Here is a 16,816-nt window from a genome sequence, read left to right on the forward strand (position 1 = left end):
TAACATAATGTTTTAAGAAACCTTGTGGATTCTTACAGATGATAAAGCCCAAGGTACCCCTGCCATATTTCAGCTTTTACTAAGAATACATTTGGCATTGAAATAGCCAACATAAATCACAGTAAATGAGAATCTGAGGCTTGTCAGTGGTAAAAACACAAGAAACCCAGAGCTAGAGCACCTGCAAGCTAAGTAAAGCATGATTCTCATTGTGCACAAAAGTACTTTAAGACAAGCTTTTTCAACTTAGAATGGTTCTAAATTCCCTGAGGTCTGAGGCAAGTCTCAGAACAAGATGTTTATTTACAGTAGGGGTAACAATAAAACACATTGTGCATTTACAAACCATTCCTGCTTCAGTTTAATTATTTTACTGAAGGGTCAAAAACACCAGAAGAAAAAGCAAATCCACTTAATTAACCAATTCCACTATATGGGGTATATTTGCAAAGTGTTTACTACCTATTAACTGGTACCATGTACTTAACAATGCAAATAGAGGGAAGGAAACAGTTTTAATGTGCGGACTGTCTTTGTGGTTCCTATATGGTCTATTTGTTGTATTGTGTGTCAACCAAATGTCATGCAAACCCAAGATGCCAGCCCTCAGCATGCCCCTACAATCACTCCTGATTTCACTTTTAGAAACCTTTGTATCTCTTCTCTGAATGCTATATTTTCCTTCATAGAAATTCTCCACTTCATATACTAACTTATACATTAATCAAATGATTGAAATTCTACTATTGTAGAAAACTAACCTCTGAGTTGTTTCTTTTGCACTTGCAACCCTTTTTTTAAAGAATCGGGATATTTATGTCACACCTTGTTATATCATTTTTGAGGCAGTGTGTTTTTGTTTTAAAATTGTACAGATGTTTATTTACACTAAAATTTGACAGATTTGGAGAGCGTTATCTAGGTCTGAACCCACAATGTTTTTCCTGTTCCACATCGCCAATTCTTAGCAAACACTCTACCGCTTCTCTGCATCTCATTCTTAAATACCCATAGTGTCTGTTCTTTTGGACTCTTACAGCTGAAGCTGCCAAGCTGTATTTAAGCTAGCACCAACTGGAGTGTTTGAGTCAGATCAAAGGTGGATATCATTTTCAGGTAAGATATCCAATAGTGATATATTATATATATATATATATATATATATATATATACAGTACTGTGCAAAAGTTTTAGGCAGGTGTGAAAAAATGCTGTAAAGTAAGAATGCTTTCAATTAACTAAATGCAAAGTGAGTGAACAGAAGAAAAATCTAAATCAAATCCATATTTGGTGTGACCACCCTTTGCCTTCAAAACAGCATCAATTCTTCTAGGTACACTTGCACAAAGTCAGGGATTTTGTAGGCATATAGTCAGGTGTATGATTAAACAATTATACCAAACAGGTGCTAATGATCATCAATTCAATATGTAGGTTGAAACACAATCATTAATTGAAACAGAAACAGCTGTGTAGGAGGAATAAAACTGGGTGAGGAACAGCCAAACTCAGCTAACAAGGTGAGGTTGCTGAAGACAGTTTACTGTCAAAAGTCATACACCATGGCAAGACTGAGCACAGCAACAAGACACAAGGTAGTTATACTACATCAGCAAGGTCTCTCCCAGGCAGAAATTTCAAGGCAGACAGGGGTTTCCAGATGTGCTGTCCAAGCTCTTTTGAAGAAGCACAAAGAAACGGGCAACGTTGAGGACCGTAGACGCAGTGGTCGGCCAAGGAAACTTACTGCAGCAGATGAAAGACACATCATGCTTACTTCCCTTCGCAATCGGAAGATGTCCAGCAGTGCCATCAGCTCAGAATTGGCAGAAAACAGTGGGACCCCGGTACACCCATCTACTGTCCAGAGAAGTCTGGTCAGAAGTGGCCTTCATGGAAGACTTGCGGCCAAAAAGCCATACCTCCGACGTGGAAACAAGGCCAAGCGACTCAACTATGCACGAAAACACAGGAACTGGGGTGCAGAAAAATGGCAGCAGGTGCTCTGGACTGATGAGTCAAAATTTGAAATATTTGGCTGTAGCAGAAGGCAGTTTGTTCGCCGAAGGTTGGAGAGCGGTACACGAATGAGTGTCTGCAGGCAACAGTGAAGCATGGTGGAGGTTCCTTGCAAGTTTGGGGCTGCATTTCTGCAAATGGAGTTGGGGATTTGGTCAGAATTAATGGTCTCCTCAATGCTGAGAAGTACAGGCAGATACTTGTCCATCATGCTATACCATCAGGGAGGCATCTGATTGGCCCCAAATTTATTCTGCAGCATGACAACGACCCCAAACATACAGCGAAAGTCATTAAGAACTATCTTCAGCGTAAAGAAGAACAAGGAGTCCTGGAAGTGATGGTATGGCCCCCACAGAGCCCTGATCTCAACATCATCCAGTCTGTCTGGGATTACATGAAGAGAGAGAAGCAACTGAGGCTGCCTAAATCCACAGAAGAACTGTGGTTAGTTCTCCAAGATGTTTGGGCCAACCTACCTGCCGAGTTCCTTCAAAAACTGTGTGCAAGTGTACCTAGAAGAATTGATGCTGTTTTGAAGGCAAAGGGTGGTCACACCAAATATTGATTTGAAAGGCCATGCTGAGACACATACATGTATCTCAGTAAGATAATATAGTAGGTATGTTACCAAGAGAAAAAAAAAATCCTTCATTAAAATGTGTCTTAAATATAATATCTAATTAGTTGGCTTTTTTTCTGGGGAACATTCCCTATCCAATATTTGTTAGATGTGTCTACCTCAAAATTACATCCAATTTAACCACAATTATACAAATTTGTTTAATTTAGAATACATAAAAAAAAAAGGATTAATTGTGCGCTGTCCACATTCTAGGTGTATTTGCTTACCAATTATGGAGTGACCTTCAAGATTTATTAAGGTATTGTATATATTCATATTTATCAAATGATCAATAATGTCACAACATAAATATAAAACATGTCTAAGGACATCGAACACAAGGATGCATGCAGTGAACCAATGACTTGGTATGGCCAAAGACATCTTTGGCCATACAGCAGTTCGTATTCAACAGACAAGAGCAAATGTCTGACATAAGAAGCTCTTGTGAAAGGCATAGCGTGCTGAAGCAGGGTGAAAACGTTTGCTTTGTGTTGACTTTTGCTTGATGTAGTTTGTCTTCTATAGAGAAGCATGGTGTCATTCAGCTAATGAAGTGTACTGCCATCCTTTATTTCTAAAAAAGCAAGTCAGAAACCTCCCAGATGTTCTTGTCTTAAGTTCATGTGTGAGTAAGGGAAATGTTACCTTAAATGGTACTTTAATATTACTATATGGTATTGCTAAACTCATCTGTACTAAAGATATTGTAATTCAAATCTTCCCTGTTCTAATAGACATTGTCCATTAAGAGCTTTTAGTATAATGTAATGCTTTACATTAAGGCTCTTGACAACGTTATCGGTATAATTAAACTTTGTAAGTTGCCAAAATAAAGTCATTAAGGTCTACAGGTCTAGCATGTAAATAGAGATATTAGGTTTAACAGCTGGTAGCTTAGAGCTCTGAGGAATACCTACTTGGATCACAACCAAAAAGTGTTATGACTTTATTTATTTTTGCCATTCTGACATAATTTATGCATAACTCACGCCAGAAAAGCTAAATTAAATGCAGGAGGGCAATAGAGCTTAATCAAAAGAAATATGTTGCTTTTGTGAAATTCAACATCACTGAAAAGCACCTTTTTTCTGAGAAGAGTGGTCAAAACCCAAATGTCTGTTTAAAGTATCTACTGTATGTGACAAATAATGTTACAATCACATGACAATAATAATATATTTAAGATTTATTTTATTTACCGATTTTATTGTGTAGCCCAGCTGGAGTAAGCCACAGCTGGTTTCTTATTTGACCATTTTACAGAACTGGTGAATCCTTTTTGATAGAATTTACCACCTATTTTTAGGGATAGCCAAGGACAGATTGTTGATGCAATCCAGGGGGGTTCCCCAGTGCTGTGAAATGCTCTAAAAAATCAATCTGTGGTTTACCATTAAACACAAAATGTTACCAGACAATGGCTAGCAATATAGCTTAAACATTAGATTGGGCAATGGTTTACAACCTGTTACTTTGCTTCCAGCATTGATTTTAGCACCAGATACATGTATCCTTGCAGAATGTGTCTATTTCTTTTAGTTTACATACTGGTACATCTTCATATTTTCATGACAAAGGTTTACCCTAGTATAAGCTTCAGCAAAAGCATGATAACTAGTTAGTTTCAGTCATGGTGGGTAAGACAGCAGACCTGACAGACTGTAATAGAGGAATAACAGTAGGCACTTGATTGGCAGTTGATTCATTTCCCACAATTGTGCACATTACTGAAGCTTCGCTTGCAACAGTCTCAACAGTGATGTCTCTGTAGTGTTTTCTAGAGAAATGACTATGTCCACCTCCTAACTCCCCATGGTGGCACTACATCCTTCTGTTATTAAATTATTATTGTGTTGTCTTGTTTTATCAATAAGCAGTTGTAATTCTATTCTAACAGTTTTGAGCTGGCAACGGTTCAAGTAGGAAGTGTTCATGAACGTCTTTTTGTTCTGTTATGCACAATAGAGAAAAATGCAGAATTTGTTAATCTCAATTATCCATGAACACCACGTTGCTCCTGTTTTTCACAAAAAGCAAGTTCTTGATTTCAAATTCCCCAAACTGAACTGCAAATATGTCTCATTCCTATAAAGAAGGCATTAGCTTCTAAAGGGTGAAAGCAGTTCAGCCCCCAAGCCAGTCCAATCCTTGGCCTCTCGGTCTGGCATTAACATCAAAGTGTGCCTCTGGAGTCCAAGAACTTGGCTATGCTAGGAGAATGTATATTAGAGATGATATGATCATCTACCGGAACTATTTTTGTAACTACCAATCAGGTATAAGGTATCTAACAAAGACATTTGTTATATACATTAGATCGGATTGGTAGTTACAAAAATAGTGCGCTACAGCTCCGGGCTGCTGTTAGGCCGCTGGCCCTCAGATGTGTGCTGTGCTGATGCTTACCGTTTATACTGTGGAGGAGAGTGTCTGCTCCAAAGGAAAAAGGATTACTACTACAGAACCCTTCAACTGCCAGACAGATCCTGTTTGTTATTAAATCTGTGCCCCTGTGCAGCGTGTCAAACACCAATGCTCTGTGTCTGACTCCTTATTATCAGTGACAACCCACGCAGGTAACATCTCCCCATCAGCCTCACAAAAGTATGATTCAGCCTTATAAATGGTGATATTTAAATTATAAAATATTCTTATGGAGGCCATTTGCTGTGAGTTTGTAAACATTTTTTTTTATATATAAATCAGTCGAAACAGCTATAGTATAGGGGTTAAAAAAAGACACACAAATACTGTATTCACTGTAAATCTATTATGAAGTGAGAAACATGCATTATAGTGTACCCAATGGTAACAGCACTCAAATACAACAATTCTGTAGATTGAGCTACTCACTATCATACATCAGTTATCTTACTCTATGGAGCCACTGAAAAGTTAATTACCTTGAGGCTGTCTGCTGGGATGGTAGATCTGTAAATCAAAAGGCTGGGCGCTGGTTTTTTGTATCACTGTCACATTACGCCCATTCCACTTGTTAGCTTTTGCCAGGGTGTTTGTCCTCCAATCTGTCCAGTACACGTAGCCTCCAAATAGGGAAACAGCAAAAGGGTGGGAAAGGTACTCATGGCCTCGCAGAATCTCGATTCTACCCGTGCCATCGTACAAGGCTGAATAAATGGCATCAGACCTACAGGAAGATAAACCTCAATATCAGACAACATTTACATCAGCATGCTTTGCTGCAGGGCACTAGTGCCACTGTTGTGTAGCAATGATAAATGCTACACTAAACAGTCACTGCATTAATGTATTACTTTGTCAGTTACCATTGCAAAAAAAGCTACAAAAAAAAGCTTAAAAAAAAACAAAACACTTGCCAGACAACTTACATCCATAAAATGTATTTCTGGATTTCATTATAATATACTACATCAGCTGAACACCGTAGGTACAAAAATCTCTTAGCTTCACAAATGGATGTGTGCTATCCTTCATAGAAGGCTTATTTAGGTTAATTGTCCCGTTGTTTACAGTATCTTTTTGCATTGTATTTTCAGCCAACTCTATGACTGAAAAATTAACAAATAACAATAATCTATCTATCTATCTGGAGCATATCTAGCTCAGTTCCTATTTCTGTGTTGTATATACTTACTGTATATAAAGGATGTGTTAATGTATTGGAACTTCTGTCAGTTTTTGTTGTGAGCATGTCTATATTCCTTTTCTGTATGCACTACCTCCCATTCTCTGTCTAATCACATATCTTTTTGAATGTCTGGGTGTCTATGGAATTATTTGTCTAATACCATCTGCATCCATCTCATTTTATTCCTGTAGTTACTAGTTATATTTTGTAACACGTTTGCATTACATACCTGGCATCTGTCCATACAATCCTGCTTTCCAAGTGGTCTACAGTAAGTCCATTAGGCCATGCTCCAATTTCCATGTCTTTAAAAATAATGTGCCTTCCTACACCACTCATAGAGGCAGCCTCAATGCGAGGAAATGTTGCATCCCAGTCTGTCCAGAAGAGTATTCTAAGCAAAAATGCACATTACATTACAAAATGTCCTAGCAAAGGACCAAATCTGTTTCAAAAGGACTAACTAAAGCATTAGTTACATATTTTCCCTTAAGAAAAAAACAAAACAAAACTGGATTAGTATAAAATGTGATCTGCACCAGAATGACCCAAGACATGTATCATGGTAGTTACGTCTTTAAAGGACAATGTTCAAATACTGCTGTCTTTTACAAAAAAAAAGTCCTACAATTCAAAAACTCACCCGACGTACGATTGTATTCAGTATTTTTTATTGATGTTTAAGCCCTAAATGTCTGGCGAAATGGTCATTACCTGCTAGACAATTGCCATAGCGACAGTTACTATAGGTGTCCTAAGCCAAAGACGAGGGTTTAAAAAAGTTAGGTTTACAATACAGAGGAAATTAATCTGAATGTATCCTATTCTCATTTACATATAATATCCCTGGCTTGTGAACTTTCATCCTATTCTTGGTCACTGAACAAAACTGCACACTGTATAATATAATTATGTTTTTGTCTCAGTAAAATTCTTCTTCAATATGTCCCTGCAATGCACTCCAGTCACTCAAATACCCATGCATTAATAACTACAATATCATGTCTTTGTATTTTCTGTGAGGTTGGGCGTATATAACTGCAATAACTGATTGATAACACTGATCAGTCTTGCACCTCATCCACTACTACTGAACTCTCATTCTTTTCAGACTAAATTAATCTATGTTTTGAATCCACAGACATTTCCTTAATAATCAAGTGTATTCTTTGCAGTATATTTTCACTCTTAAATCTCAATAACTGTGGTTTTATCTCAGATGGATTGAGGGACAGAGAATTGTAAGTCTGAAATTGGGCAAACTATCTGTACATTGATAGACAGAGTATAATATCTAAGTGATGCAGAGTAAAAACAGAAGTTTAAAAACAAACCCATGTTGAGGATCCAATGCTATGGCTCTTGGGTGCTCCATGGCACCCGCAATTAATGTTGTTCTCATTGTTCCATCCAATTTGGCTACTTCAATTTGGTCCAAATTGCTATCAATCCAGTAGAAATTTCCTGCTATCCAGTCCACCGCTAAACCCTCAGGAGTTGCCAAGCCATGTTGCACAACAACTTCTATTCCAGTAACACCTGTAAAAACATAAGTACATAAATAAATGGGGAAAACATTTTTCAACTTTTAAAAAAAATCTGAATGCCAAACATTTTCAACTGATCCTCAAGGCATCCCCTCACCCCCAACTATTTTCTTGACAATCCCAAGCATTTTGCAAAAAAAAAAAAGAATACAAAGAAGCATTGCTTCCCCCAGCATGCTATTAAACATTAAAGGCCTCGCAGACTTTATAGAATCACTCTGTTTGCAATTATCCATGAAGGCTGAAGGCTTTCAACAATATCTAAAATATTAACAAAAGAAAAGTCAGGGAGCTATAAAAGGAATCTATCCTATATTTACTAGGTAACAGAAGGTAGGCGCTGTCATAAGCCATCATGAAATTCTATGCATCCTAATATGAAATCTGAAAAAAATGTGGCGTCTCCAACCTAACACTATAAATTATCGGAGGGAGATAATACAATGCGTTAGATACTATAGAACTAGGTAGCTCTCTGTTTTATATACAACTATGTTATAACACACTGTTATTACTCAAACAGACATTGTATGTAATACAACCTAATAAAGCTTTATAAAAATAACACAAAGAAAATATACAGCCTTTCAGCATTCCATTGGTATTTTTTAAATCTACAAAGATCTCATTGTGTAAACCAGCTTTGTGTCTGACCAAAGCCCGTAACAGCCTTACCTCTCTAAATCATCTGATATCAGAACGTTACATAAACTGCTTTATAAGATGTCTGGAAGACCCCTATGGGCATGCAGCACAGACAAATGATTCTGAGATTGAGAACAGTGATATGTGCAAGTGCAATGGAACTTTTATTTTTTAATTTAACACTAACTTATAATCTTTCAAAGGACATACAGGCAAGAGTTCCATTCTACTATTCTGTTTTGTTATTGTGAACAAAATCAAAGCAACCCCCAAGTAAAATCAGGTAGATTTTATTTATAAAACAGTTCCTATTTCTACCTTCCTATAACAGTAATGACTGCCAATAATTTTTCAGGTATACTGTATGAGCTGTGAAGTCGCTTCTAAAAACGTTTCTTTCACTGTCAAAAAATAATCAAAATACATACCTCCAGCATCTGCAAGCTTGCCTCTGTAAATTTTGTCTTCAACAACATCAGTCCAGTAAAGTAAGCTCTGGTTAAAATGGAAGTCAAGAGCTATCGTGTTTCTTAAACCTGGAACTAACAAGCTGTAGTCTCGTTTGTGAAGATCTATCCTTCTGATCTCATGCCGGATGGAAAAAATAATGAAAGCCTCAAAAGGATCTGAGAGGGGTGACAGAAATCATTTACAATTGATAGTTCAATTAAAACATGTTATTTTATTAGTTTCTCTAATATGCAGGAGTAAAAATAATTCGCTACAACCCAATCAACTTTATTTTCTCCTGCCAAACCTAAATAGCAATGATACTGCAAGTTACTAAACCCTGGAGACAAGACCCAGCCTGGATAGTCACTGCCATGACTTGTTGAACATCTGACCAGTAGAGGTGTTTGTCACCATAGGTATTTTTCAATCTAGACTAAATGCTTGACTAAATGTGTATTTAAGTATTTTAAAAGACTTTCAACAGTGCTAAAAGGAAAATAAATGTCTCCATTACTTATCCCTGGGATTCAGTCCATAGCGTATGAGATGGGATTTCCTGTACCATAGCTGTTATGGCCTGATCTTGACAGAATCCAAATTAGATAGCATTTTAGCTGCTATAATGTTAAACTGCTGCGCTTTAGCCTAAATTGGATTACTACATTGTTTTTTTTTTTTTTCTTGTCCTCTTGAAGAGGATTTACCAGTCACAGTGGCAATTTATGTACATACCAGTATTAGAACAAGTTTCAAAAATACAAACAACTGTATAATTTAAATTCCATTGAATACTTAAATTATGCAAAAGCCATATTGTTAGTTTGTTTCAAAGTGGCTAGTAGTGTTTGGTCCCCTATGGTAAATACAGTATTTTATGTATGTTAGATTGCATGAAGTCCTAGAATAGAGATTGAACCTGTTTTAACATAACTTCACGAATTTTGAATACTATATGACACTTCAAAATAAGTGCCTGTTGGTGTTAAGATTTAGTGTGAATCAATATTAAATGTAAGTAATGTTAGTTCATAAGTAGTTGCATTTTAAATGTACACACCTGTTATAAATGTTTCCATTTTAATTATTTTCTGGACAGTCATCAGCATTCTGTCTTTAAAAAGCATCTCACAATTCCCCACCAGTTAAAACAGAATAAACTATTGTGGCAAAGTGCCCCGCCCCTGTGTGCATTTGTGTGTTGTGTGTATGCGTGCGTGTGTAAATGTTGGTGTATAGATTGGTACACGGGATATAAATGGGTCTGTGTTTCACGTGTGTTTAAATTGTATATTTGTATTTAGGCACGGGATTGCACATCACGCACGTGCATTTAAAATATAATATGTGAACACGGGGTTTCACGTAATGAATTCACGTGCTGGGATTCAAGTGAGTAATTAATTAGTAATTGAATCCCAGCACAACAGTATATATAGATGCACATTTTCACTCAGTGGTGGTTGGGTGTTCGGAAGAGGAGAACGGGTGAGAGAGAGAGAGAGAGGAGAAACTAAATAGTGTTAAATCATAATTATAAGTGTTTTGTACTCACCGTGTTTGTTTGTCTCCGTGCACCGTTTGTTAAGTGTTTAGTCGTTTTGTCTGTCTGTTTATATTGGCGTCAAGTGCCGTGTCCTGTTTTGTGCTGTTTTCAACCCTTTTATTTGTTAATAAACGCTGAGTGCAGCCATTGCACTCAGCTCATCACAACCACTGTCTGTGTTTGGATTCCTTTCTGGTCTGACGCAACCCACTCTGGCCGTCTTTGTGACACGTGGTGTCATCGTGGGATAGCCGCGCCTCCAAGCGTCAGACCAGGAGGGGTTTTGTTTAAAAAAAAAAAAAAAAAAAAAAAAAAAGAGAAAAAAAATATAATGGCAGAAGACGCCACAAAATGGCGGGACTGGTTCCTGGAGAATGCTGGGCTGGAGGCCCAGTCTCTGCCCATAGTCGTCCAGGCCCTGTGGATGATGGACAGTGAGAGATGGGAGGCCTATCAGCTGGAACACACCCCAAACACCTTGGAGGAAGGTGTGGAGTTTGTCCTCAGCTACCTGGAGGCAACCATAAATGGAACAGCAGCCCAGGTAGCAGGACCACCAGCAGAGGGTGAGTACCTGCTGTCCCCATCTCCACCAGCAGAGGGTGAGTACCTGCTGTCCCCATCTCCACCAGCAGAGGGTGAGTACCTGCTGTCCCCATCTCCACCAGCAGAGGGTGAATGCCTGCTGGTTTTGCCTTCACAGCCCAAGCGGGAGGCAGAGACGGATAAAGAGGTGAAGGACAGGGAGGAGGAGTGCCGCCTAAGGGCCAGGCATCCACGGCGATGTAACAAGCCATCGCCGGGGTGCCTCCTCTGCGACCAGGATCACCTGTTCGCCCACTGTCCCTTCCGCAGCTATGGGGAGGAGCCTGAGCGTCCACAGCCCAAGCGGGAGGAGCCTGAGCGTCCACAGCCCAAATGGGAGGAGCCTGAACGTCCTACGCCTGAGTGGAAGGAGCCCGAACATCCTACGCCTGAGTGGGAGGAGCCTGAACGTCCTACGCCTGAGTGGGAGGAGCCCGAACGTCCTACGCCTGAGTGGGAGGAGCCCGAACGTCCTACGCCTGAGTGGGGGGAGCCCGAACGTCCACAGCCCAAGAGGGGGGAGTCGGTGCGTCCACAGCCCAAAAGGGAGGAGTTGGTGCGTCCACAGCCCAAAAGGGAGGAGTCGGTGCGTCCACAGCCCAAAAGGGAGGAGTCGGTGCGTCCACAGCCCAAAGGGAGGCAAGTCGGGGCTTCCACAGCCCTGGGACCCAAGCCACCAGCAGAGGGAAAATGCCTGCTGGTTCAGCCCCAAGAGCCAGAAGGGGAGGAGTTACAGGCTCGACCCCCTGAAAATTTTTGGGGGGGAGAAGGGCAGGATGCTGGTGTCCCCCAGCAGCCTCTCGCTATGCTGCTGAAGGCAGCACGGCGTGCACATGCCCAGCCGCCACAGCAGAGGGAGCCAGCACCGCCAGGAGCAGAGGAGCTGGAGCTGCCTCTACCTCCACCACCTCCAAGAGCAGAGGAGCAGGAGCTGCCTCTGCCTCCACCACCTCCAGGAGCAGAGGAGCAGGAGCTGCCTCTGCCTCCGCCACCACCACCGCAAGGAGCAGAGGAGCAGGAGCTGCCTCTGCCTCCACCACCTCCAGGAGCAGAGGAGCAGGAGCTGCCTCTGCCTCCGCCACCACCACCGCAAGGAGCAGAGGAGCAGGAGCTGCCTCTGCCTCCACCACCTCCAGGAGCAGAGGAGCAGGAGCTGCCTCTGCCTCCGCCACCACCACCGCAAGGAGCAGAGGAGCTGGAGCTGCCTCTGCCTCCACCACCGCCAGGAGCAGAGGAGCTGGAGCTGCCTCTGCCTCCACCACCGCCAGGAGCAGAGGAGCTGGAGCTGCCTCTGCCTCCACCACCGCCCGGAGCAGAGGAGCAGGAGCTGCCTCTGCTGCCCGTACCTCCGCAGGGAGTACGGTGGCCGGAGCCCCAGAAAGGGGAGCTGCCGGCCACGAAGAAGGGGGAGGAGGTCTGGAGACCACTTTCCCCAGCAGCAGTTTCGCTGCAGGAGTTCTTGTGGCCGGAGCCCCACAGGAGGGAGCTGCCGGCTACGAAGAAGGGGGAGGTCGGGGGACCACCTGCCCCCGCAGCTTTTTCACTGCTGGACGGGACCAACAGGCTGTCAGCCGTGCCACTACCGGCAGGGGTGCTGACAGCATTGCCAGCCAAGGGCCCACTGAAGCCTCCCTTCCCAGCCCGAGACTTTGTTCTGGACTGCTGGGTTTTTAAGGGGGGAGGTGGCCGTTGAGGCCATGTGTGCTGCGCACAAGGGGGGGTATATGTGGCAAAGTGCCCCGCCCCTGTGTGCATTTGTGTGTTGTGTGTATGCGTGCGTGTGTAAATGTTGGTGTATAGATTGGTACACGGGATATAAATGGGTCTGTGTTTCACGTGTGTTTAAATTGTATATTTGTATTTAGGCACGGGATTGCACATCACGCACGTGCATTTAAAATATAATATGTGAACACGGGGTTTCACGTAATGAATTCACGTGCTGGGATTCAAGTGAGTAATTAATTAGTAATTGAATCCCAGCACAACAGTATATATAGATGCACATTTTCACTCAGTGGTGGTTGGGTGTTCGGAAGAGGAGAACGGGTGAGAGAGAGAGAGAGAGGAGAAACTAAATAGTGTTAAATCATAATTATAAGTGTTTTGTACTCACCGTGTTTGTTTGTCTCCGTGCACCGTTTGTTAAGTGTTTAGTCGTTTTGTCTGTCTGTTTATATTGGCGTCAAGTGCCGTGTCCTGTTTTGTGCTGTTTTCAACCCTTTTATTTGTTAATAAACGCTGAGTGCAGCCATTGCACTCAGCTCATCACAACCACTGTCTGTGTTTGGATTCCTTTCTGGTCTGACGCAACCCACTCTGGCCGTCTTTGTGACAACTATACACAACCTTGGTCATGATAATACTATTAATAAAGAATATTAATATAACAATAAAAAACACACAATTTAAACATCTGTATGCACTGCACTTTTTTTTCTATCGTGTTTGTTACCAACTTGTTTTCAGACCAATTCAAATAATTAGTATTCTAATTATTTTAAGGCTGTGCATTTCTCTTACAAACATGTGCTTCCTCAATCTGTGTGTCCTCTACTGACAAATAGTGCTACAGACCTGTGTTTTCTCTGCTGTGCTGTGAAAATAGCTGAAGTAGACATCAGTAGTTTAATTATCACCTTTGTTGTTACTGTTTGTACATTTGCTTACTAGACTCCCTCGCTAGTCCCTTTGAAAACTTCTGTACTCAAGACAGAGACAAAAGTAACCAACTCTTACCAGCATTCTATAATCAATTACAAAAAAGAAAATGTTAGTATTTACCAGTACTGTGGCAGTTCTCTCCGTCAGGACTAAGTCTCCACCCATCATAGCAAGAACACTTGACAGTGGTTTTGTACTGCTCACACACTTGACTGCACTTGAGGTGTCTGGAACAGTAATCCACCGTTTCACAGGTTTTGTTGTCTGAGTTCAGATTAAGTCCCGCAGGGCATGAACAAACAATTCCTCTCCCAGGAGCCACAGCACACTGATGACTGCAACCTCCATTATCTAGAGAACACTCATCTGGGGATGGAAAGAAGAGTAAAAGACACACTGAGACCCTTAAATAACTTTATACAAAATAACCTTTCACTGAAGAAAACTGATAACCTGTGCTGTTCAACAAAAGATAGAAGATTTGAGAAAGTATCTTTATTTATTTTTTCATGACCTATAGACACAAAAATGTATTTTTAGGTTGCAGAATACACTTATGTTATGCTTTGAAGATGGCCAATGCATGTTTTGCAGCTTTTCGGAAGCTTGTTTTGGTTCGCAGATACTAGTTATGCTTGTTTAAGAACATAAACCCCACTTTATTTTGGAATCCTTGGGTCGGTGGGTATTTACTACAGTGAAATTTACTGTAGGAGGAAACCAACTCTGCGGCTTCATAAAACAGCTGTAAAAACAGCAAGACACCTTTAAATGCATGTTCTAATTACCAACTGTTGCTGGTATTCATCATGCTAACAGATAACATGCATTTACAGTGGGGTGCAACTAGAATGCCTCACAGGAAACATTACAATTATAACATATGCAAAAAAAGGAAAACACGTTAGAAAATATGTCATCCCTCAATACTCATGACATTTAAGTTAAATATTTTCTGTACAATTTGGGAGCCAGTTTCAATGCCCTTAATTTGATATTGAGGATTTGCAGGTATTTATCTCAGTACATTGAGGTCTTTCTCTTTTATACAGTACATTCTGAAGCTCATTAAAATGTTTCTCGTGCTATTTCACAATGTCCAACAGTCCTAATGTGTTAGAAAGTTATTACTATTGCACAGTTTATATGTATATTGTCTGATAACAATGAGTCACAGTCTATATGTATGAATAAAATTAGATAACGATTGTGTGTTGAATTGTATTTCATCCCAAAAGCGAGAGCATGACCAGGAAAAAGTGGTAAAACTTATGTAACCTATCATTACCAAGTCATACAATTACATCTTTAATCTTTAATTCCAAATCTTCATTTTTTGTTTTTTCTTTCAATCCCTTGCATTATCATAAAAAGTACTGGCACTAAAGTCTACTTGTGTTTCCTCCTTTAATCCCATTAACACAGGAGTCTTCCACTTTGAGATTCAGAAACCTTGTCATTCACATTTATTTACATTCAGATACCACACAAATACAGAAGGTCACTTAGCCTTTGTTCTAGCATCCAAGGATTAAAATATTCTTAAAACAAGAAAAACAGAGATTAGCAGGAAGGAATATGAAGATATATAATGTAAATATAGTATTTAATAGATTTCTGAGCAGAATATAGTTCCCCTCATTTCTCAATCTCACAAGCCAGGGGCTTCTACTTGAGAGCAGTCTTGGTGTGCCGCCTTGAATTACTCAATGCTCTGAGGTCTCTCAGCCAGTGGTCTAATTGGCTGTAAACTGACTTAGGGGAAGCAGAGTGTTTCCATTGATAATGTACACAATTTTATCTTACCAGGGGTGTGTGGTCCCTAGTGTGGTTCTGCAAATGCTCTCTGAAATTAACTTTAATGTTTGCCTACCCATATTTATAGATTATGCTCACTGAAATCCCCCATGAGAAGTCTATCATATCGCTACAATATGGGGAACCCGTGATCTACACATGCCCCCCATTATACAGGAAAATAAGCCTGTTAAAACCTTTTTATAACATTGACATAGCAAAAGTTATAAACGACTTTGCTCACAAGGACAAATATTAAAATGAAGGTCAAATGTACAGTAAAATCCCACAATAGTAAGTCCTTATGCTGAAATATATTCTCTTCTCACTGCATGCAAAAGCTTAGTGCAGTTAAGTTAATTTTCTTACAGGCAAGATTAAAAATGGAAAAATAATTGCACCTTTTAACGCCCACTGGATATAGTTAAGCAAGGATCTGATAAGGGACACAGGCTAATAAAATGTATTTACACACTAAGAAAACATTATCTTGGCCTGTTTTGACTGGCGTTATCTACCAAGATTTTTAAATGATGTCCCAGACATAGTCATTTCTTTGCCTTTGGATATGCGGTTGAAACAAAGATAACAAAAGGTGTTCATTTATCTCAGTGTGTGATAGGCTCTGTGTATCTCCTAAGACCACATTTCCCTTTTAAACATCCAGATTTGTTGGGGTTACATCACAATTCTGGATGCCACAGTATTTGGATATTTAGCTAATTTCATTAGCAAAGACATTTTCCCCTATGGCATTGGTGGCCAATACACCAAACACTGCGATCCATTTTGGTGGATCTCAATGGGCTCCGCAATCCACCAGTGAGCTATGACCAACAATTATTAGCGGGGTATAAGTCCAATACATAAGATAGCAATAATAAAACATAAAAGAACTACAACAACTAAAATGCACAATCAAAGCATTTTTATGTAATTATCATGTAATTTTGTGATAAATACATTGTAACATTTTACAGCCACACTGTTTGAGTAGATAAGCTATAAGTAGGATACAGTAACTCTAATAAGCAGATGTACTGCCCTTACTCATGAGTAAATCCTTTACCAGCTTTGGAAAAATGTAACTTTGCAATCACATTTGTCCATGCATAATGTTTATGCTATTCTATAAACCTGTTGTTAAATTAAATAAATGCTGTTTGTTTTAAATATTTTTGGTTGTACCATTCGTTTACTAAGAGTATACAAACAACAAGAAACAAGTACAAATACAATACAAATAAACAGGCACAAGGGCCAAAACAAAGCAAACACGAACGCACGAGTACCTTTTTCACAAAGACACCGGTAGCATTTGTATT

At 40.1% G+C, this 16,816-nt stretch overlaps 1 protein-coding gene across 8 annotated transcripts in view; it reads right to left on the reverse strand.

The window, feature by feature from the left end:
* The window catches only part of LOC117408938 (low-density lipoprotein receptor-related protein 1B-like), a 340,463-nt gene that overhangs the window by 129,989 nt on the left and 193,658 nt on the right, over positions 1–16,816 (reverse strand). For all 8 annotated transcript variants that reach the window (XM_034014443.3, XM_034014419.3, XM_059032361.1 and 5 more), the window contains exons 23-27: positions 13,815–14,060; positions 8,878–9,075; positions 7,592–7,796; positions 6,487–6,651; positions 5,551–5,795 (exon numbers count right to left, since the gene is read on the reverse strand). In XM_034014443.3, the coding sequence (XP_033870334.3) occupies positions 5,551–5,795; positions 6,487–6,651; positions 7,592–7,796; positions 8,878–9,075; positions 13,815–14,060 (1,059 nt within the window). The remainder of the gene's footprint in view (positions 1–5,550; positions 5,796–6,486; positions 6,652–7,591; positions 7,797–8,877; positions 9,076–13,814; positions 14,061–16,816) is intronic.

This window comes from Acipenser ruthenus, chromosome 10 (genome assembly GCF_902713425.1).
Source record: "Acipenser ruthenus chromosome 10, fAciRut3.2 maternal haplotype, whole genome shotgun sequence".
NCBI classification, from domain to species: Eukaryota; Metazoa; Chordata; class Actinopteri; order Acipenseriformes; family Acipenseridae; genus Acipenser; species Acipenser ruthenus.